Source organism: Boleophthalmus pectinirostris, unplaced genomic scaffold, assembly GCF_026225935.1.
Source record: "Boleophthalmus pectinirostris isolate CB_2022bp ecotype Guang Dong unplaced genomic scaffold, ASM2622593v1 HiC_scaffold_14, whole genome shotgun sequence".
Lineage (NCBI taxonomy): Eukaryota > Metazoa > Chordata > Actinopteri > Gobiiformes > Gobiidae > Boleophthalmus > Boleophthalmus pectinirostris.
In genome coordinates, this window is record NW_026571047.1 from 12828964 (window position 1) to 12854387 (window position 25424).

Below are 25424 nucleotides of genomic sequence, written 5' to 3' on the forward strand. Positions count from 1 at the left end.
GATAATCCTTTATTGTCTCCCATGGGAGAAATTTGTCTTGGGACAGGGGGTAACATGTTTTATCAAAAAACAGGACAACACAACACAAAGCAGCACATAAACAAACACCATAAAACAAAGTAAATATGAGACCAGTATGACCACGAGTGATGCACCAACAGGACCCTTAAATTATCCTTAACAGGCAAACCCTTGCATTCTTCTGTTCTATTAATTATTGCACATTCCCTAAGCCTATGTGCAGTTTTAGTTATAATTATTGCACATTCCCTAAGCCTATGTGCAGTTTTAGTTATAATTATTGCACATTCCCTTAGCCTATGTGCAGATTTAATTATTGCACATTCCTTAAGCCTATGTGTAGCTTTAATTGCACATTCCCTACACCTATGTGCAGTTTTGATTGCACAATCCCTAAGCCTTTTATAATTATTTTTTAACTGCATTATCTGAGTTTAGCAGATTAACAGCTAGTGGCACAAAAGAATGTTTGAATCTGTTCAGTTTACAGTTTGGGACCCTGTACCTTCTGCCTGATGGCATCAACTCAAACTGACTGTGAAGAACATGGGTTGGGTCATTGATCACCTTCCTGCTGAGCTTCCTAACAGTCTCCTCAAAAATTTGCTGAAGTGAGTTTGGGGCCACACCCATTATTTTACCTGCTCTTTTAGTCAAGGTAAAAATCTGTGCTTTAAGTTTGACTGAGAGGTTACCAAACCATGTTGACATGCCATAGCGTAAGATAGATTCTATGCATGCTTTATAAAACAACAGCATTACATTGGTGTCAACTCCATGTAACCTAAGCCGTCTTAAAAAATAGAGACACTGGCTGATTCTTGAGCAGACAGACTGTACCTGCTGGCTCCATTGGAGCTGAGAATCAAATAACACACCCAAGTACTTATAACATGTCACCTGTTCTATGTCCCTCCCCCTGATATTAATGGGGCTGTGGTCCCCGACAGATTTGGGATCAAAAATGATCTCCTTTGTCTTTTCCACATTTAAGACAAGGTTATGCTCCTCACACCAATGCACCACTTCATCAATTTCTGTCCTGTAGCTGATGGCATCTGTGCTTTTACTGAGTAAACTAAGAATAGCTGTGTCATCAGAAAATGTAATTATATAGTTGTTTACCTGTCTACTCCTGCACGCATTGGTGTACAAAGTGAAAAGAAGAGGTGAGCTAACACAGCCCTGTGGTGCCCCAGTGCTGACAACCTGAATATCTGACAGCGCTGAGTTAACCTTAACTTGTTGCTGTCTCCCTGTAAGAAATGCCCAATACCACTTAATAACATGACTGTTAACACCCAGATCTAACAGCTTCTTCAGCAGAATGCTCGGTAATATTGTATTAAATGCTGAGCTAAAATCCATGAACAGTATTCTGGCATATGATGAAGGATCCTCTAAGTGTTTCAGTATTAAGTGGGCAGTAGTTACAAGAGCATCATCAGTACTTCTGTTGCTGCAGTAAGCAAACTGATAGGGATCTACATGTCCCGCTACCTCCTCCCTCAGAAACCCCACCATAACACGCTCAAATGATTTTATGGTCACTGATGTCAAGGCCACAGGCCTGAAGTCATTGTTCTCTTTAGGACAGGTTTTCTTTGGTACAGGGGTGATAATAGACTTTTTCCAGAGCAAAGGTATATCCCCTGTATCTACTGAAATTTGAAATAAGGGACACCATGCTTGGCTCAGTTCATCAGCAAAAGTCTTTAGCAGGAAAGCTGAGATCCCATCTGGCCCGCTGGCCTTTTTGGTGTCAAGTCTTCTCCAGTAACTGCTATTTAAAGTAGAAATGGGCAATGTATCAGTTCCAGTATCAGCCGATATCAATACCGATATTTTGATATCCATATTGGCCGGTATCAAGATATTTGACAGCAATATTTTTTGCGCTGCCACATTCTGTGAGTGCCCTTTCTGAACAGACTAAAACGGAAACAGAAGAGTGTTGGCTGCATTTTTACATAAACAAGGAACTAATTATTTTATATCCTAGATAAATTTAGCTTTTATTTTTACAAAAGTGAAAAGTGAATTTGTGATTCTTACTTCAATTTAAGAATAATTTGTGAGCATTGCTTTGGTTTTTAAAAGCTAAATATCGGTATCTGCAAATATCAATTATCAGACACAGCAGAGGACAAATATCTAACATTGGTATAGGTTAAAATAAAACTCCACATCAGCCCATTCCTAATTTAGAGTTGTACTATGTAACTTGTCTTTTGAGAGGTCTGCTACCTGTTTTTCTCCATTGAGATGTAAGTCCTTTGCCTGTGACATTCAACAGTATGACATTATACTTCTCCAAGAAGACAAGCAGGTGACACCACAAGGCTCAGTTATGGAGGTTTTTTGGATATGTTTTTACCAACAATAAAACATGAGTAACTGAATACATGCAAAACTGTTGCTGTGGAACACCCAGGGCAAAGCAATGAGATCTTCATAGGGTCAAACAGTTCTCCACCAGAAAAGTTACACAGTGAGCCTTTAATCTAACTCTAACTGCCAAATGCTAAACTTTTAACGACATACACTGAATTCCAGAATAAACAGATGAATGGATAAATAAATACACTTTGATTTATCTCTCTCGCATCATGCTCTGGTTCAGCTATACAAGGCATGTATATTTAGACATTTGCGAGGTGGAGTAGAAAGTGCTGGTGCTTCTTGGCTGCTATTTCAGATCTCATCCATCAAAAGCCATATTTGCAGAACTCATTTTCCCCATCTCAGGACTAATGAATTCAGCCTCTCTCAGTCCATTGGATATTAATCACTAGAAACACGCGTCTCATCCATCACTCGTATGCAAGGGCCCTATAAGCTCTATTAAAGGCAAAAGTCATTCCGATAAAGAAATGGCCCCGATCAAGGCGTTTGCTAAATGAGCCGAGGCAGAACGTATGACATGTATCTCTCTATGACCTCTCCAAGTTCAAAACGTACATTTTAAATCCATTTCCTTGTGTAAAAGTCCTTTTCAGTGGTCTCATGTGAAGCTCTTGTTGGATGGACTAATGAGAAACCTGCCCATGCTGTTTGTGTACTCCAGTTTGATCCACACACTCTGTTGGCAAATCAAAGTCAGACTCCGGACCTGAAGATTTGGCCATGGCTTCAAAGGCCACTGCAGAAGAGCTCAGTTCCAGTTCAAAGATGGCCGCACATAGTTTAGTGAGCAGTAAACAGCGGCAGGGCTGTCTAACCCTGTGTGTCAACAGCTCAGGCCAAAGAGGAGCACGAGTATTCACAAACATACACACTGAAGGGAAGAGGCTGCAGTCACATAGGGAGCTTTGGATGAGATCAGAAGCAACAATGTGGTGTCTGGTAAAAAATCATGATACTGTAAAAGCTATTGTATGTGGGATGTTTGGCCTTGAGACTGCTATATATTTATACCCGTATTTGCCCCTGTAAATAGCAGTATTTATCTAAAATGACTTAAGAAAAGAAACAAGTCCGCTGACTTCCACGTTAAAAAACTGTGGTGCCCATTGAGAGCAGATGTCGCTGTAAACATCATCAAAACAAAGAATTGGCAACTCTGATGAAAAGCTGCAGATCACACTAGCAGGAAGCAGATTTTTTTTCATTTTGTAACAAAGTGACTACACAACACTGCTGAATCCTAAGTGTATTGCAGACAAAGAAAATAGAATAATTCATAAATATATTCTATATATAATTCTGTGTTTTCTGTATGTCTGCTGTGGGCATTGCTACACCTTGCCAAGGGAGTACAGTTGAAAATGGGTTTTGCAGCTTAAACTGGCACTTACAGTAATTTTCATTAACGTGCACTGTCCCTGTACAAATAAATGAATAAATAAACAAATAAACGACAACTTCTTTTGGCTCTACTTTAACTGTGAGTTTGTTTATTTATGCTTACTTAAGTCAGTACTTTTTGGAAATAAGTTCACTGTACAACAGTTTAGTGAATATTACATCATTCTAAGGAAAATTTTAAGGTCTAAACCTCTGTGACACATGGTCACTGATGAGACCTGAGATGAGACCTGAAGACAAATCCAAACAATAACACGGCCCCTTCACATATGCACCATTGCACCTGTAGTGATCAGCATGGGAAGTAAGAAACATGCGTCCTATTGAACACGGAACAATGAAGAAACAGTCCCCCTCCCCCAGGTCCAGGACTGGAAAAAGAACACGTTCCCAGACTGGCTCCCAATTCCATCTGGTTTAGCAGTGGAATTCTACAGCTAATAAAAATACAATTTTGGATTGGGCCAATTCCTTTTGATGATGGAGACATTTGGATGTGTAGCCATGCCAAAGCATATTGTACTACAATCTGTACAAGCAAAAACACTTCACAAAAATATTCTTTGAAAAAGAAAGAAAAATCTAATTCTTCAAAAATTATATATATATATATAAAAAGTCTGCAATACAACTGTGACTGCCTTTAGGCAGCTTAGGCTTCATCTTATTCCAGTATTTCCTAATCAGGAGTATGGGGACCTTTAACCTTTTAACCCGGTGGTTCTATATTTGAATATAAAAATGTTTTTTGTAGTATATTTTACATTTGTGGGAAGTCCACCACCTGTTGTCTGGGATCCAGAATACACGTAAGTGATTGACAGGTGGATTAGCCAATCAATGCCACTTGCTTTTCTCCATGGAGATGTTATGGCATTGCCTGGAATGTTCCACTATTTGGCATTAACACATACAGTATACATTATGTTGCATTATCAATTACAGCTTGGCTTGTTGAGTTAGGTACTCTCTCCACAGATCTGATCTGGATGTGCATGTACTAAACAATAGAATATCCCTGGGAAAGCAATAACATGCAGTGGGCGGGCCTTCCACCAGTTTTATAGAGATCCTTTAAGAATCTTTTTTTTTTAAATTATCATTTTGGGCATCATTCAGTCCTTAGGGGTACTCATAAAAAGTCAGAAAAGCCTTAGTCAATAAAGGTTATACTACTAGTGTTCCTGCCACCACACAAAAGTACATTTACCAACTATTCAGAAAGTACATATTATTAAAAGTAAAAACATAGTGTAAACATGTAGAGTTGACTTTCTGTCTTAAGAGGCTAACCCTGTGTGTGTGCCTGTGCCTGAGGCCCTTTGCCCACCATGACAAACGTCTCACTCGGCTCTGTACCACCACAGCTGGGAGCACTTGTGTCCATTAACACCTCCAGCCCCACATGAAAGCCCTGCATCTCCTCCAGTCACTCTCACTGCAACAGGATCAGCCAACAAAGTCCCCGCTCCCAAACGGTGTGTTCAAGTGTGGAGAATGTCAAGGAAATCCCGCCGCCCTCCGCTGAGCGCTTTAACATGTGTAACAGCAGTCCGTGGATTTAACAACAGCCAGGCCTTTCGTGAGGGGAAAAAAGGAATTAATGTTTGGCATGAGCAGATTTGGATGTGAGATCTGAGGAGATGAGCGAGGAGGACTTGGAGGAGGAGGACAAATTGAGAAAAGGAAAATCGAATGTCTCTAAGTAGGTGTTTTGTGTTTTACCTGATGATGCCACATCTGCATTTGGACTCATGTGAGCGGCAGCTGCCCAAGCACTGATCCTGGAATGTTTATGGGTTTGTTTTGAAGTGTGCACCAGCACCCACAACTGTTTGAACTATTAGACAAATTAACAACAACTAGATAAGATAAGATTTTCTGTATGAGATAAATTTTAGGTTTGGTATTTTTTGTAATAGTAGTAGTTGTAGTAGCAGCAGTAGTAGTATCTAATGCACACTCAAAGTTTTTTGTAGCTGCAGTATATGAAGAAGAAGCAGCAGTACCATGATCGTATCTGCTACCTGCTTGTTTCCATGGTAATGTTATTGCTTTATGTGGAATGATCCACAGTAGGGCATTAAAACCATATCCTCAAGCAGGTTGCAGATTACAGGTCAGATTCGCGGAGAGGTGACCCCCCACTATGAGAATGCATGTTTTTCAAACTGTTATTGAGCATTTAAAACACATGCAATTTAATAAATGCAAGACAGATCAGTTAATGCCATATTGTGAGACATTCCCGGCAAAACAATAACATCTCCATGGAGAAGAGCCAGAAAAGTTACATAGTGCACCTTTAAAACTTGCTAACTTTCTAACTTGTAACTAAGAATCCTTTAGCCAAGCTGCAGCTGCCTTTGACGTGTTGTTTATTAGTTTTCTGTCCTCACTCCCTATAAGGACCCTTTTATCAGTAGTTTAGTAGCTAAATCTGGTACAAATCATTTTCACTTTGTAAGATGAATAGATTTGTACACGGCCTCTGACAAATAAAGAAGACTAAACTAAACTACCATTAATCTATCCCTAACTAACAGTAACTAATTCTCTTATCATTTAAAGAAAACAGGAGTCTCTGTGTGTGGTGGAAAGCCAGTGGTGAGCCTGCACCTCTCTGCTACTCTGAGTCCAGTGGCCAGCGTGCGGTTCATCAGGTTGTCTGGGAAATCAAACAAACAAAAGCTAAAGACTTGGCCGAAGATGGGCTAAAAGGGAGAGAAAAATAACACGAGGAGGAGGAGCGTGCACAGCCTGCGGAAACTATTACCACAAAATTATGAACACAATCACTGCTACTATAAATCTCACGTGTCATTGCTGAGGAAATTTTGATATAAAAAAGATTAAAATAAAACAACATTTATAACTTTTGCATTCGTAAAAGTCCTGGTCTAACTATGCTATGACAAATTGTTCTGCATTCGCTAAATAAAGTAGTAGTAAAGGTAAAGGTAAAGGTAAGGTAAAGTGTGTACTGGGTCTGTAGGTCTTTAAGTTCTTTGGTTGATTACCTGGTCAATGGTGTCCTTGAGTTTTAGTCGACTAATTATGCGAAATCAACTTTTAGGAGCCTTAATCCATCTTATAGTTGTTGCCTCTTTTATTTTTCCTCTGGGAGTTGTATTTGGAGTGATTTGTGCATGTTTGAGTAATCTTTAATTGCTTATTTTCCACACCCACTGCTCTGTACTTACTTCATTTTATAATTTTATTTACTTAATCTGTGATTCACGTACGGTGAATTTGGTACAAATGAAAGCAAAAATCTACTACTTGCTAGCGAAGTGTGATGTGCAGCTATCCATAGGAGCTGCTTTGTTGTGATGACATCCACTGCGACGTCTGCTGTCACTGGGTTTTGCAGTTTTCTAACACGGAAATCAGTTGTTTTAGTTGAATACTGTAATTTAAAATGTGCAAATTATAACATAAACATCCACTAGTGTTGTAGATTAGAAGCGATTACATAGATTATATGTGAACTATATAGCAGGCTCGCACAAAATATGTGTTCTTTAAGGATTATATGGTACAACAACAGCTTTATGTTTCATCTGCATTCTCTCATGTAGGTCTAAATACAATACAACGTTTCCTAGTGTGTAAATAGTTGCAGTTTTGGTCAGATACAGATTCAGTTTATAGAGATATTTAATTGTTTTGAGAGTTTTAGCCAGCCACATTTTAGTCAACTACTCAATTAATTGACCAAGAACTTCTTTAGTCAACTACAGCTCCAGTGTGTACCACCTACATTCTCTACATATACCAGGTTTAAAACTAAGCTACTGTCCCCTCATCTCCACCAGGTTGACACGGTATACACAGCCATTGATGCAGAGTGCTGATAGAGGAGCCAAAGCCCTGGTCGGTAATGGCAATGTGGACATTTGGAGGAGGAGGAGTGTGGCCCTGCTGTGGTGCCCTCTGCTCTCGGTGTGAACGGCTGAGAGCTCCTGCAGGTGTCCAGAGAGGTGTCTTCAATGTTTTGTGGTTATGTGCACTATACTATTTATAGTTTGTGCATGACCAGAGATCCGTGAACTGAATTGAGCTTTGGGATTAATACATTTGTTGAATTGCCTATATTAAAGAAAACTGACTCTTGTGAGCTTTAAGCCATGTTATAATGTTGTTACCGCATCAAAAACATACTTTGAGTTGTGTTTTGTTTCATTCACACATGCTTGAGTAATCCTTTATTAATTTGTCTCCCTCTCCAAAGTTCAAAATGCTCCTTTCCACCTTCTGATGTCCTGAAGTGATAGTTTTCAAAATAACAGCTACCTTTTAGCTTTAGTTTTGTAGAGATTAGTCATTCCAGGTCTGAAATTATCCAAATAATTCTAGTGATGGTGAATCTAGTTTAAAAACACTCATTGCACTTGCTGTATCTGAGAGTCTGAGAGAAGAACTCATCCTAAATATGTTTGGTTTCTGTGTTAAACATGTGAGAATCAAACAAAGCACAACTCCGTCACTATTTGATTTTCAATTCAAGATTTAGAGTACGATACTCATATAATTTCAAAATAGCATTTTAAGTTACAGTGTAGATCTGTATGTTATCTTGCTTATCTACAACTTTTGTGAAACTCAAAACCAATGACTGAAAATAAAATAGCTGAAAAACTTCTACAGGTGCCCGGAGAGAGGTCAGTGCATGTGTGTGTTTGTGTGTAGCGCTGCGGACAGTTGTGCCTGGCCGCTCCAGCACCTGCTCTGGGTCCAACAGAACAGACGCTTAATTAACCCCTCGCCCCAAAGCAGACCTCCAACAAAAATATGCAAAGAGCACGTCTGCAGAATTCTGATGACTAGCAACACCTGATAGAATGTAGTGTGTGTATAATACGCCTTTTAAATGATAAACTTCCAAGGTACTGCTAACACAGCGAAGCACTAATTTTGCCAGGTGGATGAGATTTATAAGCAATACAGTACTGTCCAGCCAGCGTAGCAAGGCAGTGTCTAAAACAGTCGAATGCTTTGTTTTAAAAGTCCTACATTAGGCAAAATAGACTGCTGTGAGCTCCAATAATGTTAGAATGCTGTTACCGCATCAAAAATATACCTGGAGTTGAGTTTTGCTTCATTCACACAGAGTAATCCTGGATTATTAGGCTGTCTACATCTCCAAAGCTCAAAATGCTCTGTTTCTGGTCATGAAGTGGTGGTTTTCATGTTAACCACTATCTTTTAGTTTGTTCAGTAGAGAAAGACAATTTCACGACTGAAATAATACAAATGCTTCTAGTGAGGGTGTAAGCTATTTAAAAACACAGTGGAGCACTTCCTGTTTTAACACATGATGTCATAAGGAGGAACAGAGTTTTCAGTTGAAGTACTCAGCCTAAATATGCAGGATTTGTGTTCCAGCTATGTTTTTGATGAGGAAACAACATTATAAAATAGATCAGAAAATAGTGTAATATGGACCTTTTAAGAAATGTCTTGCATTGGCTCATTGGGGATAAAGAAGAGCTAATAAATTGATTGATTGATGCACAACACTAAATGTGCCATTGTAGTTAGTTACTTTGTGCACTGTGTTAGTAATATGTCCAAAATGGGACCTGGCCTTCAAATCCTGGCACAGAAACGAACTTGTTTGTATAGTTGATTTATAGGGCTGCACAATTATGGAAAATAATGTAATTGCTATTTTTTTCTGATTGTGTTTAGATTTGTGTCATGTGTTTAAGAAGTGGCTTCTGTACAGACTGCACAGCATAAACAACTCCACAAGCATTCACAGTGAGAGAAGACTGAAATATGATCTGGTAATAATAAGAATCCAATGCATTTCATAACATGTTTGTATTGGCTAAACTACAATTATTTTGTTTTTATTTCAGTCTATTATCTAAGTACCTGTAGTCTTAGTGATTTGATAATTGCACCTATACTCAACTCGCGTGATTAGATTTAAGATATATAGTCTTGTTCTAAAACTAATTATGATATGAACCAAAACAGTCTGTTAGAAGCTCTTAAAACTATAGTAACTTCTTGAAGCTACACCCTGACTGCCTTTAGACCCTGTTGTAGACACTGTCACTGCCCCTGCACCAGCCTCAGTGTATGAGCGTACGGCATCAGGCACACAGCAACGTTAATGGGATTAGGCTGGAGGGTTGCCAGGTTGGGGGGGCTCTGTTCCCTCTCTGGTCCACTTCACTTGGCCACATCTAAACATTGTTATCTGTGTCCCGCCTTTCACTCTTTGTATTTTCCCTCCTACAGGCAGTAACCTAATGTCCCCATAAACACACGGTGCAATTGCATTATCCTCACAACAGCAGAGTACACTTCTTGCCAAAACTGATGCACTATGGGGAGTCTATTTGAGTCTCTTTAGTCTCTTTAGTTTGGGGTTCACAAATTTGACCTGATCTGAAGACGTCAGAGTGCATGTCCCTTTCAAATGGGCAGTGATGGAAATAATTACAAAAACGGTCACATTCCTGTAATATTTTGGGATAATTTTGTATTTTTCGGAATAGATTTTTATACCTGTACATGTACTTGTAATTTTTTATTTAAAATCATAGGAGTTACTGATAACAGACCAATCACCACTACCCATAGTTATGGATACACAGCAATGTTTCGCTTGCTCTGATTGGCCAGAGCTCAGAAAATTAAAATAACTTAATACAGTGTTTAACTGTTAACTCAGTCAAGTTTTGTATAAAAGGGTAACTAAAATTGCATTAAAAAAGTATTTTTTCTTCTGAACTTTCAAATATTGGCAGCAGTACTTGTACACGTAATAGAGTACATTGTATCCATATAACTGTGCTTTTTCTGAAGTATACATTTTCAGAAGTCTTTCCTCCAAAGGTGACAAATCAAAGCTAAAGTCAGAATCTGAAACCTGTTCTGTCCGTGTGTCCCATTGGTCTGTGTGCAGCATATGGAGATGATAATGTAGGTAAGAGCAGCCCACTCACTGGAACATTTGATTAAAGCAGTGGATTTGTCCATACACAACATATGACATTGGTTCCATACTAATAGTCCTGGGGTACATGTCGTCCTATAGCACTCACTGCTACTGTGGGACCAAGACAAAACTGTAAAACGAGACTCAAGTAGAGCAGAGATGGCTCCTGACTGTCAACAGGAGCATAATGTAATGTGTCCACATATATAAGAGCTATATGCCATATTGCCAACAGTGATGCTCCTGCTATTTGTCCTCATGTCATGTCTCTTTAAAATAGACAAGCAATGACGCTTAGGAGATGGCTGTGTTCTATTACAGATAACATTTTTACAAAAGTGAAAATGTATGTACTCTGTGAGGTTTGCTATCCATAAAATGTCTTAGGTTACTTGGCACTGCAATGCCAACTACTCCTGACTGGTTGCCCTAGTGGAATAAAAGGTTGGGTCAAATGCCATACTGGGACACTGAAGTGTGCCTTATCCTGAAGCACAAGAGCAATACGTAACAAATAATAATTGAAGTGAATAGATCTGGTTCAGTTGAGTATGTTTTGCTGAGTGCTTTATTTGCATACTGTTACATGCAGCTCTGGTCTGTCATGTATCCTTGTGCCTTGTGCCTTGTGCATAGTTTTCCCGTAAACAGAAGAGCTAACTGGAAACCTGGACAGTACTGGGAGCGAGGAGCACAGAGTAAATGGTTTGGGATGGTTCCAGCGGACAGTCAGCAGGAGGTGATCACTACCATCTGTGAGAGCGGGTGGCACAGAGTCGCCCCTCCTCCACCTCACCTCGGGTTCAAACACCGCGCTACAGAAACACTCGATTTCATGCAGCTCTCATAGACATGCACACACTCCTGGCCTCTGGCAACCACAGGCTTTTCCAAAGGATTTAACCCAGCTGACAGAACACAGTCACCAGACACTGGGCTGTCCTCACAGCGCACCTCCCTCACGCTATGGGTGGCTTCTTTATATGAGAAGAGTCAGGAGGACAAGAAACATATTTACTTTAGTTGATTTATGAAGGAAAATTGTATATTTGACAAAAATCACACAAAACGAAAGAACACCTGGGTTGTCAGTTCCTTAGCCTGCATATACTGCATATGACACAAACAGGATTTTCCTCATTCCCAGTATATGGACAGACCATGCCTCATGTGAAAGTTCAAAATCTTCAGAATTCAGTCACTGAGCTGCAGAGGCTGTACTAGCACTGATTCATGATTATTGGCTGCATGTGCTGGGGTTTAGGTAGTGACCTTTCAGATCAAAGAGAAAAACTGGATTTCAGCACTGACTGGTAACCCAGATGAGAGACTCATGTGAAGCTCATTCTGCTTTCTGATTGTCTTGAGAGCCAAAACACCAAACCACAAAAAGGGCTTGGCGATCATTTCCAAGGTTTTTGCAATTAAGAATAAATCAATGTTACCGTTGTTATCAGTATCAGTATCATATATATGAATACTGTATGTCTGCCTTTTATCTGGAGACACAGAAGAGTCAAGCGTATCTTAAATACAGACTTACTACTTATTTAACTCAAAGGTCTCTCAGTTTTGGAGTACCTCATTATGTTTGGATAATACAAGATTTAGATCAAGTTTAGGGTTGGGTGATATTGAAAGCTGAGGTCCAAGTAATATACAAATGCAATTAGACTAATATTAAAGCATAAAAATAAATTTGAAGGTATTTGATATATATTTTTATTAGATGACAAACTTATTATTGCTTGCTAAGTTTTGTTAATTCTGTTAGCTGCTTCTACTCAAGCAATATAACTTTAATATCTTGTTTGCATTGCTTCATCCATCTCTGCCCATACTTCCATAGACTGAGAGTAAGTAAAAGTCAGCCACAGTCCCACACATGTAGGCCAGTGCAGCGGCTCCGCATCTCACGCCAGCACCCCAGAGGCATCATTTCATAGGGCTGTTGATTTTAGAACAACATTCCTCCGCTGTGTAATTATTTGAAAGCACAGGAGGTTCTTTTTTCAAATCCACCTTCTTTCAGCGCCCCCTCCTCTGTCTCTCGCTCACACACACACACAAACACACATGCGCACACAGCTCTGTCTCATTTGGGGGCTGCAGTGTAACTAATTGAAGTATTGGGTCCCATTAGCTGCCCTCCAGCGACAGGAGCAGGCAGGAGGGGTGCAGGGCATTAAAGTCAATTAGCGAAAGTTGGAACACAGCGCATACATGTAGTCATATTAGGCACATTAACTCCAGCTTTATCCTCCACACACCTCTAAATATAGACTCACACAAAGCTCCATGTCATGACGCCCGCTAGGTAACACAAACAAGAAGGAACTCTACTAGGGTCCGTCACTTGTAAAACTATTCTGTTAGAGTAGTAAGCCCTTCACAAAGTCTAAAAATGATCTTCACCTCTGTGCGCCCTTTGTAAGAGAAAGAGAGAGGGGTTGGGGGGTAAAGTTGTGAAAGGACTGCACCCTATTTTGAAATTCTAATCAGCCTCCAATAAGCATCTGAGCTGAGTCTGTGTGTGTAAGACATGGTTTACTATGGATCCGTCCCAGTCCTCTGAGTTTCCACACTCTTGTATTTAAGCCCTGCTCGGAGCACCCCTGGATCACAGCGCTCTTCCATCTGTCAGTGTCCTGCTAATTCCAGCTAATAGTTTCCAAAAGACACAAGCTGAGCCTGTGGAAGCACAGCCCTACACCAGTCTGTAAGCACTCACACAGGGATACACTTTAAAGCTGTCACTTTCACTCGGGCCTGTTCTGCTCTGATCCACGCCTCTAATGTGCAGCTTCATCTGGGTGGCACACATACACTTCGATTACATATACACTGTACCAGCTAATGCCATCTTCTCATGCAACTCAGTCCAGGTGATGACATCTGTGTATAATGCTGTGTTTATTAACTTGCCATATTGGTTTGAGTTGACAGGAAATTCCCTCAAACATGAGCTCGGATTGGTTCCACACTATTAATAAAGTTACATTTTTACATAAATCTATTCCAAACCACACCCAGAGACATGTAACTTCAAACTGTGCCAAATGTACCTGCCTTTATAAGTGCTCAACCACAGGGCTGTGTAGCCTTCCTCTGACCCTGTTCTACCACAGCAGCCCAGCGCTCTGAGCAGTTTCACTGGTACATTCTGGGAGGGATGAGGCTTGGCACAGTCCTGCACACCTCCCAGAGATCTACGCAGGACTTCCTCTCTGAATCCTAATGAGAGAGAGGAGGGACAGAGAACAGACTGGTGTTGTATGCAAACAGAGCCAAGATGGCCGCCAACATGGCCAAGAGCCTGCAGTTGCTCCACCATAAATGATCAGCTACACTCTGTCACATTGTCGTTGAATCCACAAGAGGCTCTTGCTCCTTTACAGTGGCTTTGGCAGACTCTATTAAGACATGATATAGCGTTTCACATCTTAAAGTCAACACAGAGTATTTAGATTGTTACACTGTGCCAACAGAGACGCCAACATTTTCATATCCATCTGTTTCCTCTTTCTGTCCCCAGGCCTCTGCTGGAGGCAAATCCATCACAGCTTTTTCCATTGTGTCGTCTTCAACACAAGCAGACTTTTACAAGGCTCTGTGTCGCCTCTGCCTGGCGGTTTGTAAGCTGTCATAGAGGAGCCACAGTGAAGGGGCTTGTATGTGTGCTCAGTGTCAGACTATGGAGCGAGCCAGGACACTGTGCGAGACGTCAGGCGTAGTCTCAGTCTGTGAGATCATGGTTACTACCTCAAACCAGCAGCAGTAACAGCTTCTCTGCATCACACATCATTTCTCAGAGTGTAAAACCACCACTGAACTGGCTCTGCGGCTGCCCCTTACAGTTCCTTATTAGCCACAAGCCTTCTCCAGACAACTTAACCTTGTCACCACCACACTCAGGATCATGACCTCTGCTTAGCCCTTCTGCCCCCCTCACCCTAGCACATATACACACACACACACACACACACACGCACACACACGCACACACACACATGCACACACACACACACATGCACACACACACACACACACTCACACACACACGCACACACACACACACGCACGCACACACACGCACGCACACACACACACACACACACAAACACCCTGAGGCCCACGCTGAAGGCTCTGGTGACACCTATGGGACTTCTCTGGTCAGTAGAGCTCACTTGCTCCTCCAGTTAAAACAATGACACCTACAAGGTCCACTCAGCTTACTGCCTCTCATAACAAAACAGCACCATGCACTGTCAGAATATATTGGAAAGCCTAGTTAAAAGGCCCTGCTACTTCTCTGAACATTTTTGAGAAAAAAAATCTACAGGAATTTGTTGTAAAAAAAAAGTCCTTGTGAAATCTAAATTGTGGGCATCTGGGACTGGATATTTGGCGTGTCAGTCCGGATGAGTGATCAGGTATAGCGTGCAATAGGCAATAGTTTTTTACTGCCCAATATCAACACTTGGATTAGGTCATCCCAGTTGGCCGTAGGAGCGTGGCTGTTTAGTCCAGGAATGGTGGATGGAAGTGACATATCAGGTCCGCAGAGAGGAGCCGAGCGCGGAGCGGGTGTAACGTTTCGGAAACAGAAAAGGCTACAGTCAAAAGAGGCGTGTCCACATTACCGGAGAAAACACTAAGGGATTCACAGGATATTGTTTAGACGAGTGTGTGCGCATGGCTTTAGTCAAGAAATGTGTCAATGATGGACAAGGAGCCAGAGAAAGGTAATGCTGGCGAGGAGGAGAGGTGGAATTTATTTGCCATACTGATGCTATTATTGCTTCCCTTCTCCGCTCCTGCCCCCCTCTGTCCTGCTTAAACACATCTGGCACTGTCCAATTCTAAATAGGATTTGAGGCCAACGCATTGGGCAATTACAACTTGTTACAAAAATATCAAGTGGAGTGTTTTTTTCTGGATGTGGTTATATTTCATTATAGAAAAGGTTAAAAAGGGGCCAGTGGTTTCTTCCTGCACTTACATATTTTCATGACAAGCACACAGGGCCTAAATAAAGTCCTACCAAAGTCTATTTATACTAAGAGCAATACTGTTAAATTTACCACATGTAGTGGAAAAATTGTGCAGAAAACATATGACTTACATAGGCTCTCAGAAGGAATAATATGAAGTAAATAAAGAGTGAAGGCTAAACAAGCTCCATAACATGATATCACAGACTTCTGCAGTGCAAAGATGATCACATATAGTTACACAGAATGACACCTAAATTGCTTTCATTCTCGCTGGCACAGGTTTAGAACAACTCTGGAAAACGATGCTGAGCTTCTCTTGAGCTAAAGACAAATGATTCCAGATAACATGTTTACTAGTAGTAGTTGTGTGCCAAAAACATGAGCAGTTATTTACTGTTAGATGTGCCCTCTGTAAAGAAACTGACAGGACAGGATCAGCATCATCTACAAGTGCGTCTATGAGCCCTAACATAAGACCCTCACATACTACACAGTCAGGAGTATGGTTAAAGAGAACAGCAGACTTACGCAGACACTCGTTGGCCTCCCTGGCACTGGCCCTCTGCCATGGCCTGTCGTAGTGGAAGGGTTTGCAGCGGTCACACTCTGGCCCCTCTGTGTTGTGCTTACAGTCACACACCAGTTTGCCTTCTTTGTCTTTTAGACAGCGAGAGGCATGTCCGTTACATTTACACCTCCCTCCCACCTGGAAGTCTCCTACTGCATAAAAGTAAGTAGCCATAGTGGATGGGACCGCCACAGGCTCATCCTCCCTCCCCGTGCTGTGGTCCCGGGGCAATGGGGGCATCTGTGGGCGACTGAAGACCACTCGTATGTCAGTGACAGTGACCCAGTCCTGCAGCACTGGGCTGCTGTCAAAGTCCTTCCCTGAGGGTCTCCCGTCCAGAGTGCTGAAGGCAATGAGCCCCCCAGAGGCAGAGTGCAGCTCTGTATGGCTGTCTGTGCACACTGCCTCCTGCTCATTCAGCTTGGTGATGGTGGCTCTGTTGGGTCGGTTGTACATACGGCGACACTGAGACGAGTAGAACTGGTAGGGCATCCAGGTCTTTCCGTAGTCCATGCTTTTGTAAATGGCCATAGACTCTGGCCGTGGGGAGCAAAACTGTAGGCTCACATAGGTGATCTCAAATTTCTTTCCCAAAGACAGAGTGAGTGTGACGTTGTGAGGGGACGTGTTAAAGTTCTCCGACTGCCAGCAGGTGAGATTCAGAGCAGAGTTTAGGTCTGTGAGGTAGGAGGGCGGGTGGGCACGGCGGGGGTCAGCCGCATCACAGATCTGACAAGTACGAACAGACGGTCGGTCATCTCCTCGCTCTACCACACTGCAGGAGCGAGAGGGAGGGCGGCCACACACACTGGACACGGCCACCTCTTTGCCAAACGCTGCGTTGATGAACTCGGGGATGCATCGGCGTGCAGCTCCTGTGTCGTCGTAGCATGGGTCCAGAGGGGCCTGCTGTCCAGCAAACGGGTTTACAGCACTCAGGCTCAGAGCAGAGCAGGTCAGAAGGCCCAGGGCCAAGAGGCCTCTCCACGGCTCCTTCATCCTGCTCCAACGGGACTCTCCCAGAGCCTGTGCCCAAGTGTCTGTGTGAGGTCAGAGGGGGTAGATGGTAGGTGCTGGTGATGCTTCTCCCCAGGATGAAATCGTGTTAGCCTATGGAGAGAACCACAGGTCAGAACAGGCATCGTAGAGCAGGAAATAACTGTGATCAAAACATGCACACAAATGACATTATTTCAGACATATTCTGTTATTGTAAATCTACAAGCCAAATGCAAGCATGTGATAAAATAACCAAGTTTAATAAGGGCAGAACACAGGATATGACCAATTACAGAAAATTGTTAGGCATATAATTCATATAATTTTCGAAATGTTTACCAAATGGAACTATACTTTTCATTGCTGTTGGTCTGTGTTAGTTGATCTTGGTACCGTTCAAACAGAAATTTTAATACATAAATTTATTATTCAATCATCAGTCCATCAGCCCAGTTGAGGAGAGATATAGGGAATAATTTCACAGATCATTTAGCCAGGCACAAAGGCATGGATTCCACTTAAACCTTACACACAAGCAAAATAAAGGCAAAAATCAATGGCAAAATAAACAGATTTGAAGCTGAGAGGCAGGAAGTGACCGTGGAGGAGAAAACTTCTTTTGATTGACGCGTTGTTGAGGTACAAAAAGTTTGATGAGTTCAAAGAGGAAAAGGAAACACACTTTTGACAAGCACAAGAGAGAAAGACAAGCAGACCCCGAAGCCCAAGAGGAAGTGAAAGACGCCAGGAGGTTTTTGACAGTGATGGAGGTGTAGGAGAGGAGCAGGGACACAGAATGGAGAGGAGGATCAGAGCGCGCACTGTACTGGTGACTAAATATGGTGCGTTCCATGTGCCGCCGGGCCTCCTGGGAGATTAAGCCTAAACAGACACAGAGCAGTGACATTCTGTTTAATACTGAAATATTCTAGTGCAAATCTGGTCTGTATAAAAACCTGAATCCTGTATCACAACTCTACATGTTTGGGAAGTGAGCCAGAAGGTCAGAGGTGCATTTGAATGACCTTAAACATACTGATGCCCTGACTCAGCAGAAAGCTCTGACAGTGCGTTTAACAGGCCAACAGTGTCCTCTGAGGGGCGCACATTGTCTTTCATTAGTGGTTCAGTAGCAGCAGCTTCAGGCCGTTGGTGTTTTGATCAAGATGGAGTCTAAATTCTAGTAGACAAAATTGTGTTCAAGTAAGAATAACTTTAATTTAAAATAATATTACTCAAGTAGATGAACAAGTAAAGATCCAAGAAGAAGAGCAAAAAGTCTGGGATTTGGGAAACTACTACTTTAAAGTAACTTAAAGAGTAACTGTTGAAATAAAACATCTGATTTATAATCTGAAATTAATGTAACTTGAAGGACAAAAGAATAATAATACACAAACTCTGGTATTTTCAAAGGACAGACACAAATCTTCCAATCATTTATTATGGTCAGTGTAAAGCTTTTGTCTTGTGGACTTACAGTTGGAAGTAACTAAATGTAACTCAGTAACTGAGTACTACCCACCTCTAGTAATATAACACATATTCCAAATTGACAGCATTCTTTTAAAGTAATAACTCAAATTTAGAATCTTTTATTGGGCCTTCATGATTCATTGTTGTTTGGGTTTGACACAAAGACCAAAAACAATGCATTATAGCTCAGATTACCATTCAGTTAGACTTCACTCTTTCTTTTCAAAAAACTAAATAAAAATGTCAGTATTATTTTCATTTGCGTAAACAAAGCCACCACTCGTTTAAAAAGAACCTAGCTAATCAATGACGATAAGACATTACTGAATCTCCATCTCAATAAAAATCCAATTCATTACCCAGCTCTAAATTTGTGTTAGAATATCAGACATTTGTATATATTATATTACAATTTTAGTAACCCACAAGAAAATAACAAGTTCAACAGCGTTACCCAGATGGACCACATAGTTCTCAATGGAAAAGTCCAGTACCCTACCCACATATGTGAATGGAGAGAGAAAGGAAACATCCTGCTTTAGAAGTTGTTCTTGGCTCAAAAGAATATTTAGGTAATCAACCAATGACAACCCAATGAGGAAGCCCTGACTGACCAAGCGGGACAATGGAAATAAAATCTGATTCTGACAGCACTGGAGGAGTCATAGACAGACAGAAGGACTCGCAGATCTGAGGCCGCAGGGTGGTCTTCACTTTCAGCAGCTACATTCCGTGCACAGTTTTTTCAGCTTCTCCCTGTCACCAGGAGATCGTCCCATGTTGAGTTGTCTCCCTTTCAAGCGTGGGCGCCTCTGTCAGAGTTCACAGATTAGGAAAACACAAGTGGCCAGGAGGCTTTATTTGGCTTGGGAGAAGAAGAAGCACCAGCACTATGGGGGAGAGGGGAGAGACAGCTGAGCCACTTTGTATCCCACATGGGGGCCCTGGATGAGGGTTAGGGTCCGCCGGGTCGTCCCCTCTGGATGACAGCGGGCCGGTCTGATGTACAGTGATCTCTGGGGGGTTATTAGCGGCCGCGCAGGGGCATTGAGGCCGCTTTAATAGGCTGACAACAAGGGCACTTCCAGGCTCATTATCATCACACAAAGATGAATGGGGTGAATATAATTGGATACTGACAATTAGCGACAATCTCTGTCTTATAGAGTGTTTGCCAAATGTGTTACTGAAATGAACAGTTAAAAAAACACACATCAAAATTTGAAGTAAACTTGGACCATAAACTAAATCAGACCTAGAACAGGAAAATCCAAGTGTACATCAGAACTAAATTGGGCAGAAAACAAGACCGGAGTTGCACAATATATCGCAATCAAATCAAAGCCACAATTTGTGTTGGCACAATTCTCAAAACCCTAAGAGAACACTTATTTAGATAATAGAATGTCCACTGCAAAGAGCAGTGTTTTTTATAGAAAAATCTTGTTGTAACTGTAGTCTAAACCATTATGATCATGTTCTGAAATGCATGGGGTTCATAGCTTAGCAGTCTTTTAGTCTTTACATTCTGTCCAATCCTGGACAACTCATTGTAAGAAATACATTTTAAAAGTAAAGTTGTTTGCATACTCTAGCTAACCAAACCCATGCTGATAGTGTACACATACATTTGAATGAATGAGTGATGAGCTGACAGCTGAGGTCACACAGTGTGGACCTTAGGGACTCTCACTCTCCTATCTCTTTATATTAGATCAATAACAGGCCCACAATATGGAGAACAGAGGAGGTAGGGCTGTGCAATTCATAAAATATGAACTATGACTATGATTCAGTCTTTTCTAATTGTTAATTATTTATACAGTATTACAGTAATCTTATATATCTCCTTGGAGGAAGTCAGAACTGTGGAGAGGCACTCAGAGGAAGAAGCCATCTTTTTAAAAGTATTTTTGAGAAATAAATGCACTCCTAATGAAAATAAATGTAAGCTAGATAGGCCCAATTCTGTGGAATACTCAGCTATAATGAAGACAAGCACCTAGTTCACACTCCACCATTAAAGTTACATAGTGCATCTTTAATGTTTAAGGAATTGATATTAAAAGCCAGTTATAGAAGACAAAATAAAAATGAAATTGAAATTTGGAATTGAGTCACATTTTTTTCTGCCATCAACCGGTCCTGGAGGACCCGGTCAAACCTTGCATCCCAGGATCACCGCCTAATTTCTTAACCCTGCTTCAGTCCAAGAGCTTGTGGGTGTGACATCTCCACATCCAAAAGACGTGAGTCCAATAATCTGCGTCTTTATTTTTCCATCTTTGTGCCTGACAGGAGCGAGGGGAGTGAGGGAGAGGGAAAAGCACGAACGCCCTGGAGAGGAATGCGCCTGCTTCTGTTGCCCTGCCCACACGCCGCTGGCCCGGGACCCTGACTTCTTTAAATCAACATAAACCTGATCCACGGGCCAACGGGAGGAGCAGAGACAGACAGCCCCAAGGTGGACTGCGGGGTCAGGGAGATTCTCAGGCTCTATAACACCAGTACAGAAATCACAATGGCAGAAAAGGTGCATTTGTTTTTAAAGGTGCACTATGTTACTTTTTTGGTGGAGGGTCAACACCTGCTTTTCCTCACACTAAACTTCATCTTGCATTCATCTGATTACAGGTGTTTCTACTGCTCAAGAATACCTTAAAAACATATATTTGGGGTCACCTCTCTATAGATAATTGCTACCCATATATATAAATATATAAAGTAGTATCAAAATTTAATTTTGATAATTAATCAAACAAAATATAAATAGAACAATATTGGACATTTCAGAAATAGGTTTTGATCGGTCTATCTATATCAGATCTACGACAACATTAAATAAAGATTGAAAGTTTACTGATATACATATTATTCAAAACATAATGGAACAATAATTTTTGGTGATCAGTAAGTTGTGAATAAATAACTTCTATAACTTAAGTGGTTCACTTATTTATTGCATCTTATATTCATTACCTGTGGAGATAATTACATTCAGTATTGTCGTTTATATTTCATCTATATTTTCTTCCACACTAAATAGTACTTTTATTTTATTTTATCGTAAGAGGCCTAGTGCTATGTGAGAAATTATCAATTGCTTTATGTTGGCTGCATTGAAATAGAATAAAAGATCTTGGTCTGAGTAATTCCCTACAATTCTTCTAAAAAAGCGCTATGCATTTCAGACCCATGAAATAAAGAAAATTCAAATAGTAAAGATTAAGATACTAAGCACAGAGACTTTTGATATTGTGATGTTGCCAATAGTGTCCCATAGTTCACATAGTCCCATACTTTGTCTTGAATATCTCCTTATACAAAGATGTGGGAGTGAGAGGACACAAGTTCACAGATTTACGCTCTCCCATGTCAGCCTCTGATCCACTCTCAAATACAAGAAATACTTCTGCTCCATGTGTTGTCAAGATGCGCCTGGGAAAAGAAGATGACACCCACAGCCAGATTCCTCCTCACTGGGTGTCACGGAGCAGGAACTGTGCGCTCTTAAAACGCCCTGTTTAAAGTCTACGTGGGTGGACCCTGGATCTTTAGATTGAACAATTCCCATGATTCTTAGAGTGATGAAGACAAGATATGATGGTGTGAAGCAGGTGAGAATTTGGAGTCAGTGAGGAAGTCAATGGCCCTGAAGGTTTACGGAAAGGAGAGGTGTGGACTAGAGCTCTTTGAAGGCCTTTGCGGTAGGCAGTGCTGTGGTTTTCCCCAAAAGCCCCCCCGACAGGAAAACAAGTCTCTTTTTTCCATTGCACAAGAGAAAACCTCTAGCCCACAGCCCAGAGCAAGAACCTGCTTTGAACTCGCAGGGGGAAAAACCACTAATTATTTTATTAAGTGCTTGTAATACTCACACTGTGGCATACATGACACTTAAACACACCACGCTGATGGACAAACACATGGGCTCTATGTCGGAGACAGTCAATAAGGCAGACTGGAGAGGCCGCAAGCTCGCTCACACTGTTTAAGCCTGCCTCTCAGTGTCAGGACAGCACTGGCTTATGGGTCTTCAAACTAGGGACCAAAAAAATCATATAACAGTTTTCTTGTAATTAGATTACTATTTTGATTTTAGCACAGTTCATGTTTATATAGCCTTTAAGAGGTTACTAAACTAAAGTAGTCAGCTTCTTCTGAAAGTTCACGCTTCATTGCAGTTGGTTTAATCCACCTGTCAATCATTCAGAGTATTGCTGAAGCTGACCAATAGGAGGTGCAGGTGGGGAAATGTGCATTAATCTGAACATAGAGCTGCATTCAAAAGAATTAGTGAATCACGATATGTTGATTTGATCAAAATAGCAGATTGTCACATTGACAAGATCACATTATCACATTATCAAAATAGCTCCCTGCCCTACTGCAAACCAATAACTAATAACCGAGACTCATCAAAAATGTTTTAATGTGTCTTGCCATTTTCAGATGAAAATGCAATTTCTCATCCCAGTGAAAAACAAGTTATTTTTTGTTTCATTTGTTTACTGCATCATTAATTGTAGCATAAGTAATCTGAAATGTAAATGGACAAATTGGTATGTAATCAGTTTTGTATAAAACTGATCAGTGTTACCCCCAGTCACAGATAAAAAGCTCCTCAGAAATCTGGGCTCCTGAGTCAGGCCTGATAGGCACTAAGTGGGCAGAGGCCATAGACATAGTATCTGGAGCTGTAATGTGAGGGACACATGCAGGTCTTGCAGGGTACTCACTGTCACACAGCCTGGTCCTGACAGACAGGACCAAGTGATGAGCTGAAGACTGAAGACTGTTTTAAAAGTGGGGAGTGGGGGGGGGGGGGTTGTCTGTCAGAGTAAACACATGATCACTTAAGCCCTCCACTTCATTCTCACCTTGGTACAAAGAGGTGCGTCTCACACCACTCCACATGCACCTCTGCTCACAAGAACAAAACAAATGCATTTTTTAAGTCAGTGATGGAGAGAATCAGAAAGACTGTTATTTAAGAGGGAAGCATTTGCCCTGTTGCTGTCCTGAGGTGATGACTAGTGTGTTGATTTAAAGCTTCAGGAAAACAGAAACTGGATCCAGTGTAAGCCTGCCTTTCAAAGCACTGATTATCTTTCTACCATTCTTTTGATTCTTTCTCATCCACCCATTCTACATCTACAATGTATACCTGGTCGCCCTCACTATAAATTATGGAGTCATGACGCAACAAATAATAGAGGGTTTGGAACCAAACAGTACCAGGAACCAAGTCCCTGTAATCCTTCAGTTCCCATTCGGCCATAGAACCTTAGTCACTGGAGTTTGCATGGAGACAGCGGACTCTGGGGAAAGGGTACAGGTTTAATGGATGTGCAAAGGAAACAGACATCCAAGTAATGATGATGAAAAGAATCTAACAGTGTTTACATTCAGCAGTGGATGTGGATGGACAGTTATATATTTTATCACGTGTATATTTTTACATCTTATTCTATACAATGTAAACCAACGCACATAAAACTGCACAACACAGTTGTCAAATAACATGTGACTGAAAGACATTTAAAATACAACGTCACCTATAACCTCATCAAAATATCAAAGTGACTGAAAAATACCTGCCCCAGAGCAGGATCTAAGAACATCTCAATACAATACTAAAAAGAGTCACAGGAGCTGCAAACGGTTCCTACAATGTAGAATCTCCTGAATCTGTAAAAACATAACCATGACCCTAGTGCAGATGACTGCAAGCAATGCGGGTCCAGTTCATAGATCTTGTTCAGTTTGGATCAAAGTGACAAGTAGGTCAGGAGACAATGCTGCAGAGTAGTGAGGAAGACCCCTGTTTCAAATGAATTTAAAGCAGTTCATTGGGAAATCCCAAATTGGGCCACTTGACCAATCTCCTATACATCCCTTTAGTTTTAGTTTTTAGTACATACAGTTAAGCAGTTTAAAGACATCAAATACAGTATATAAAGTACAGTTAGGTGACAATTAAACGGTTGGTTAATGGCATGATGGTCAGTGTGCATATGGTGCTGTTGAAACTTGAAGAAAAATATTGGAAGTGACAAACGCATTGGGAGACTTGGCAGAGGCTGAACTGTGGAACCGAGATGCGTGCTGCTTGCTTTGGCATCTTCTCCTGGCATTGAATGTAGACTACCCCCTTATTAAAAACCGTGCTTTGCTCAATCCTCCCTCTCTGCGCACCGGACTGTGCTGTGCTGCGGCCGCAGGGTCAAGTGAAGCGGAGAACTGACACCTGTGCGGCCTTTGCATCGGGCTCTCTGACCAGGACCCGAAACACACCGGCAACCATGAAGGACATGTGAAATGAACTCACTATGAAACTGACGGAACACCACACGCACGCAAAATACAACGACTTCAGAATATACAATAGTTGGCCTCTTTAGTTAAACATTGAACTCACCTAAAGTCAAATCTTGGATGTCACCGTTGTAAATAATGTATTAAGATCCAAACTGAGACAGTTCTGCGACTTAAAACACCCCGTTTCTCCAGACTGACAGAAAAAGAGCCGGCAGGTAAAAGCGCAGTCAACGATGTTAAGAGGCAGAGCAATGCGCCTGTCCGAGTCCGGAGCTCACAC

General features: G+C 41.4%; 1 protein-coding gene across 1 annotated transcript in view; it reads right to left on the reverse strand.

Annotated features, from left to right (window-relative positions):
• The window catches only part of ntn2 (netrin 2), a 44899-nt gene extending 19489 nt beyond the window's left edge, over nucleotides 1–25410 (reverse strand). The window contains exons 1-2 of the mRNA XM_055150313.1: nucleotides 25245–25410; nucleotides 16312–17461 (exon numbers count right to left, since the gene is read on the reverse strand). Coding sequence (XP_055006288.1) covers nucleotides 16312–17350 — 1039 coding nt within the window. The 5' untranslated portion in view covers nucleotides 17351–17461; nucleotides 25245–25410. The remainder of the gene's footprint in view (nucleotides 1–16311; nucleotides 17462–25244) is intronic.
• Between the last annotated feature and the right edge of the window lie 14 nt (nucleotides 25411–25424).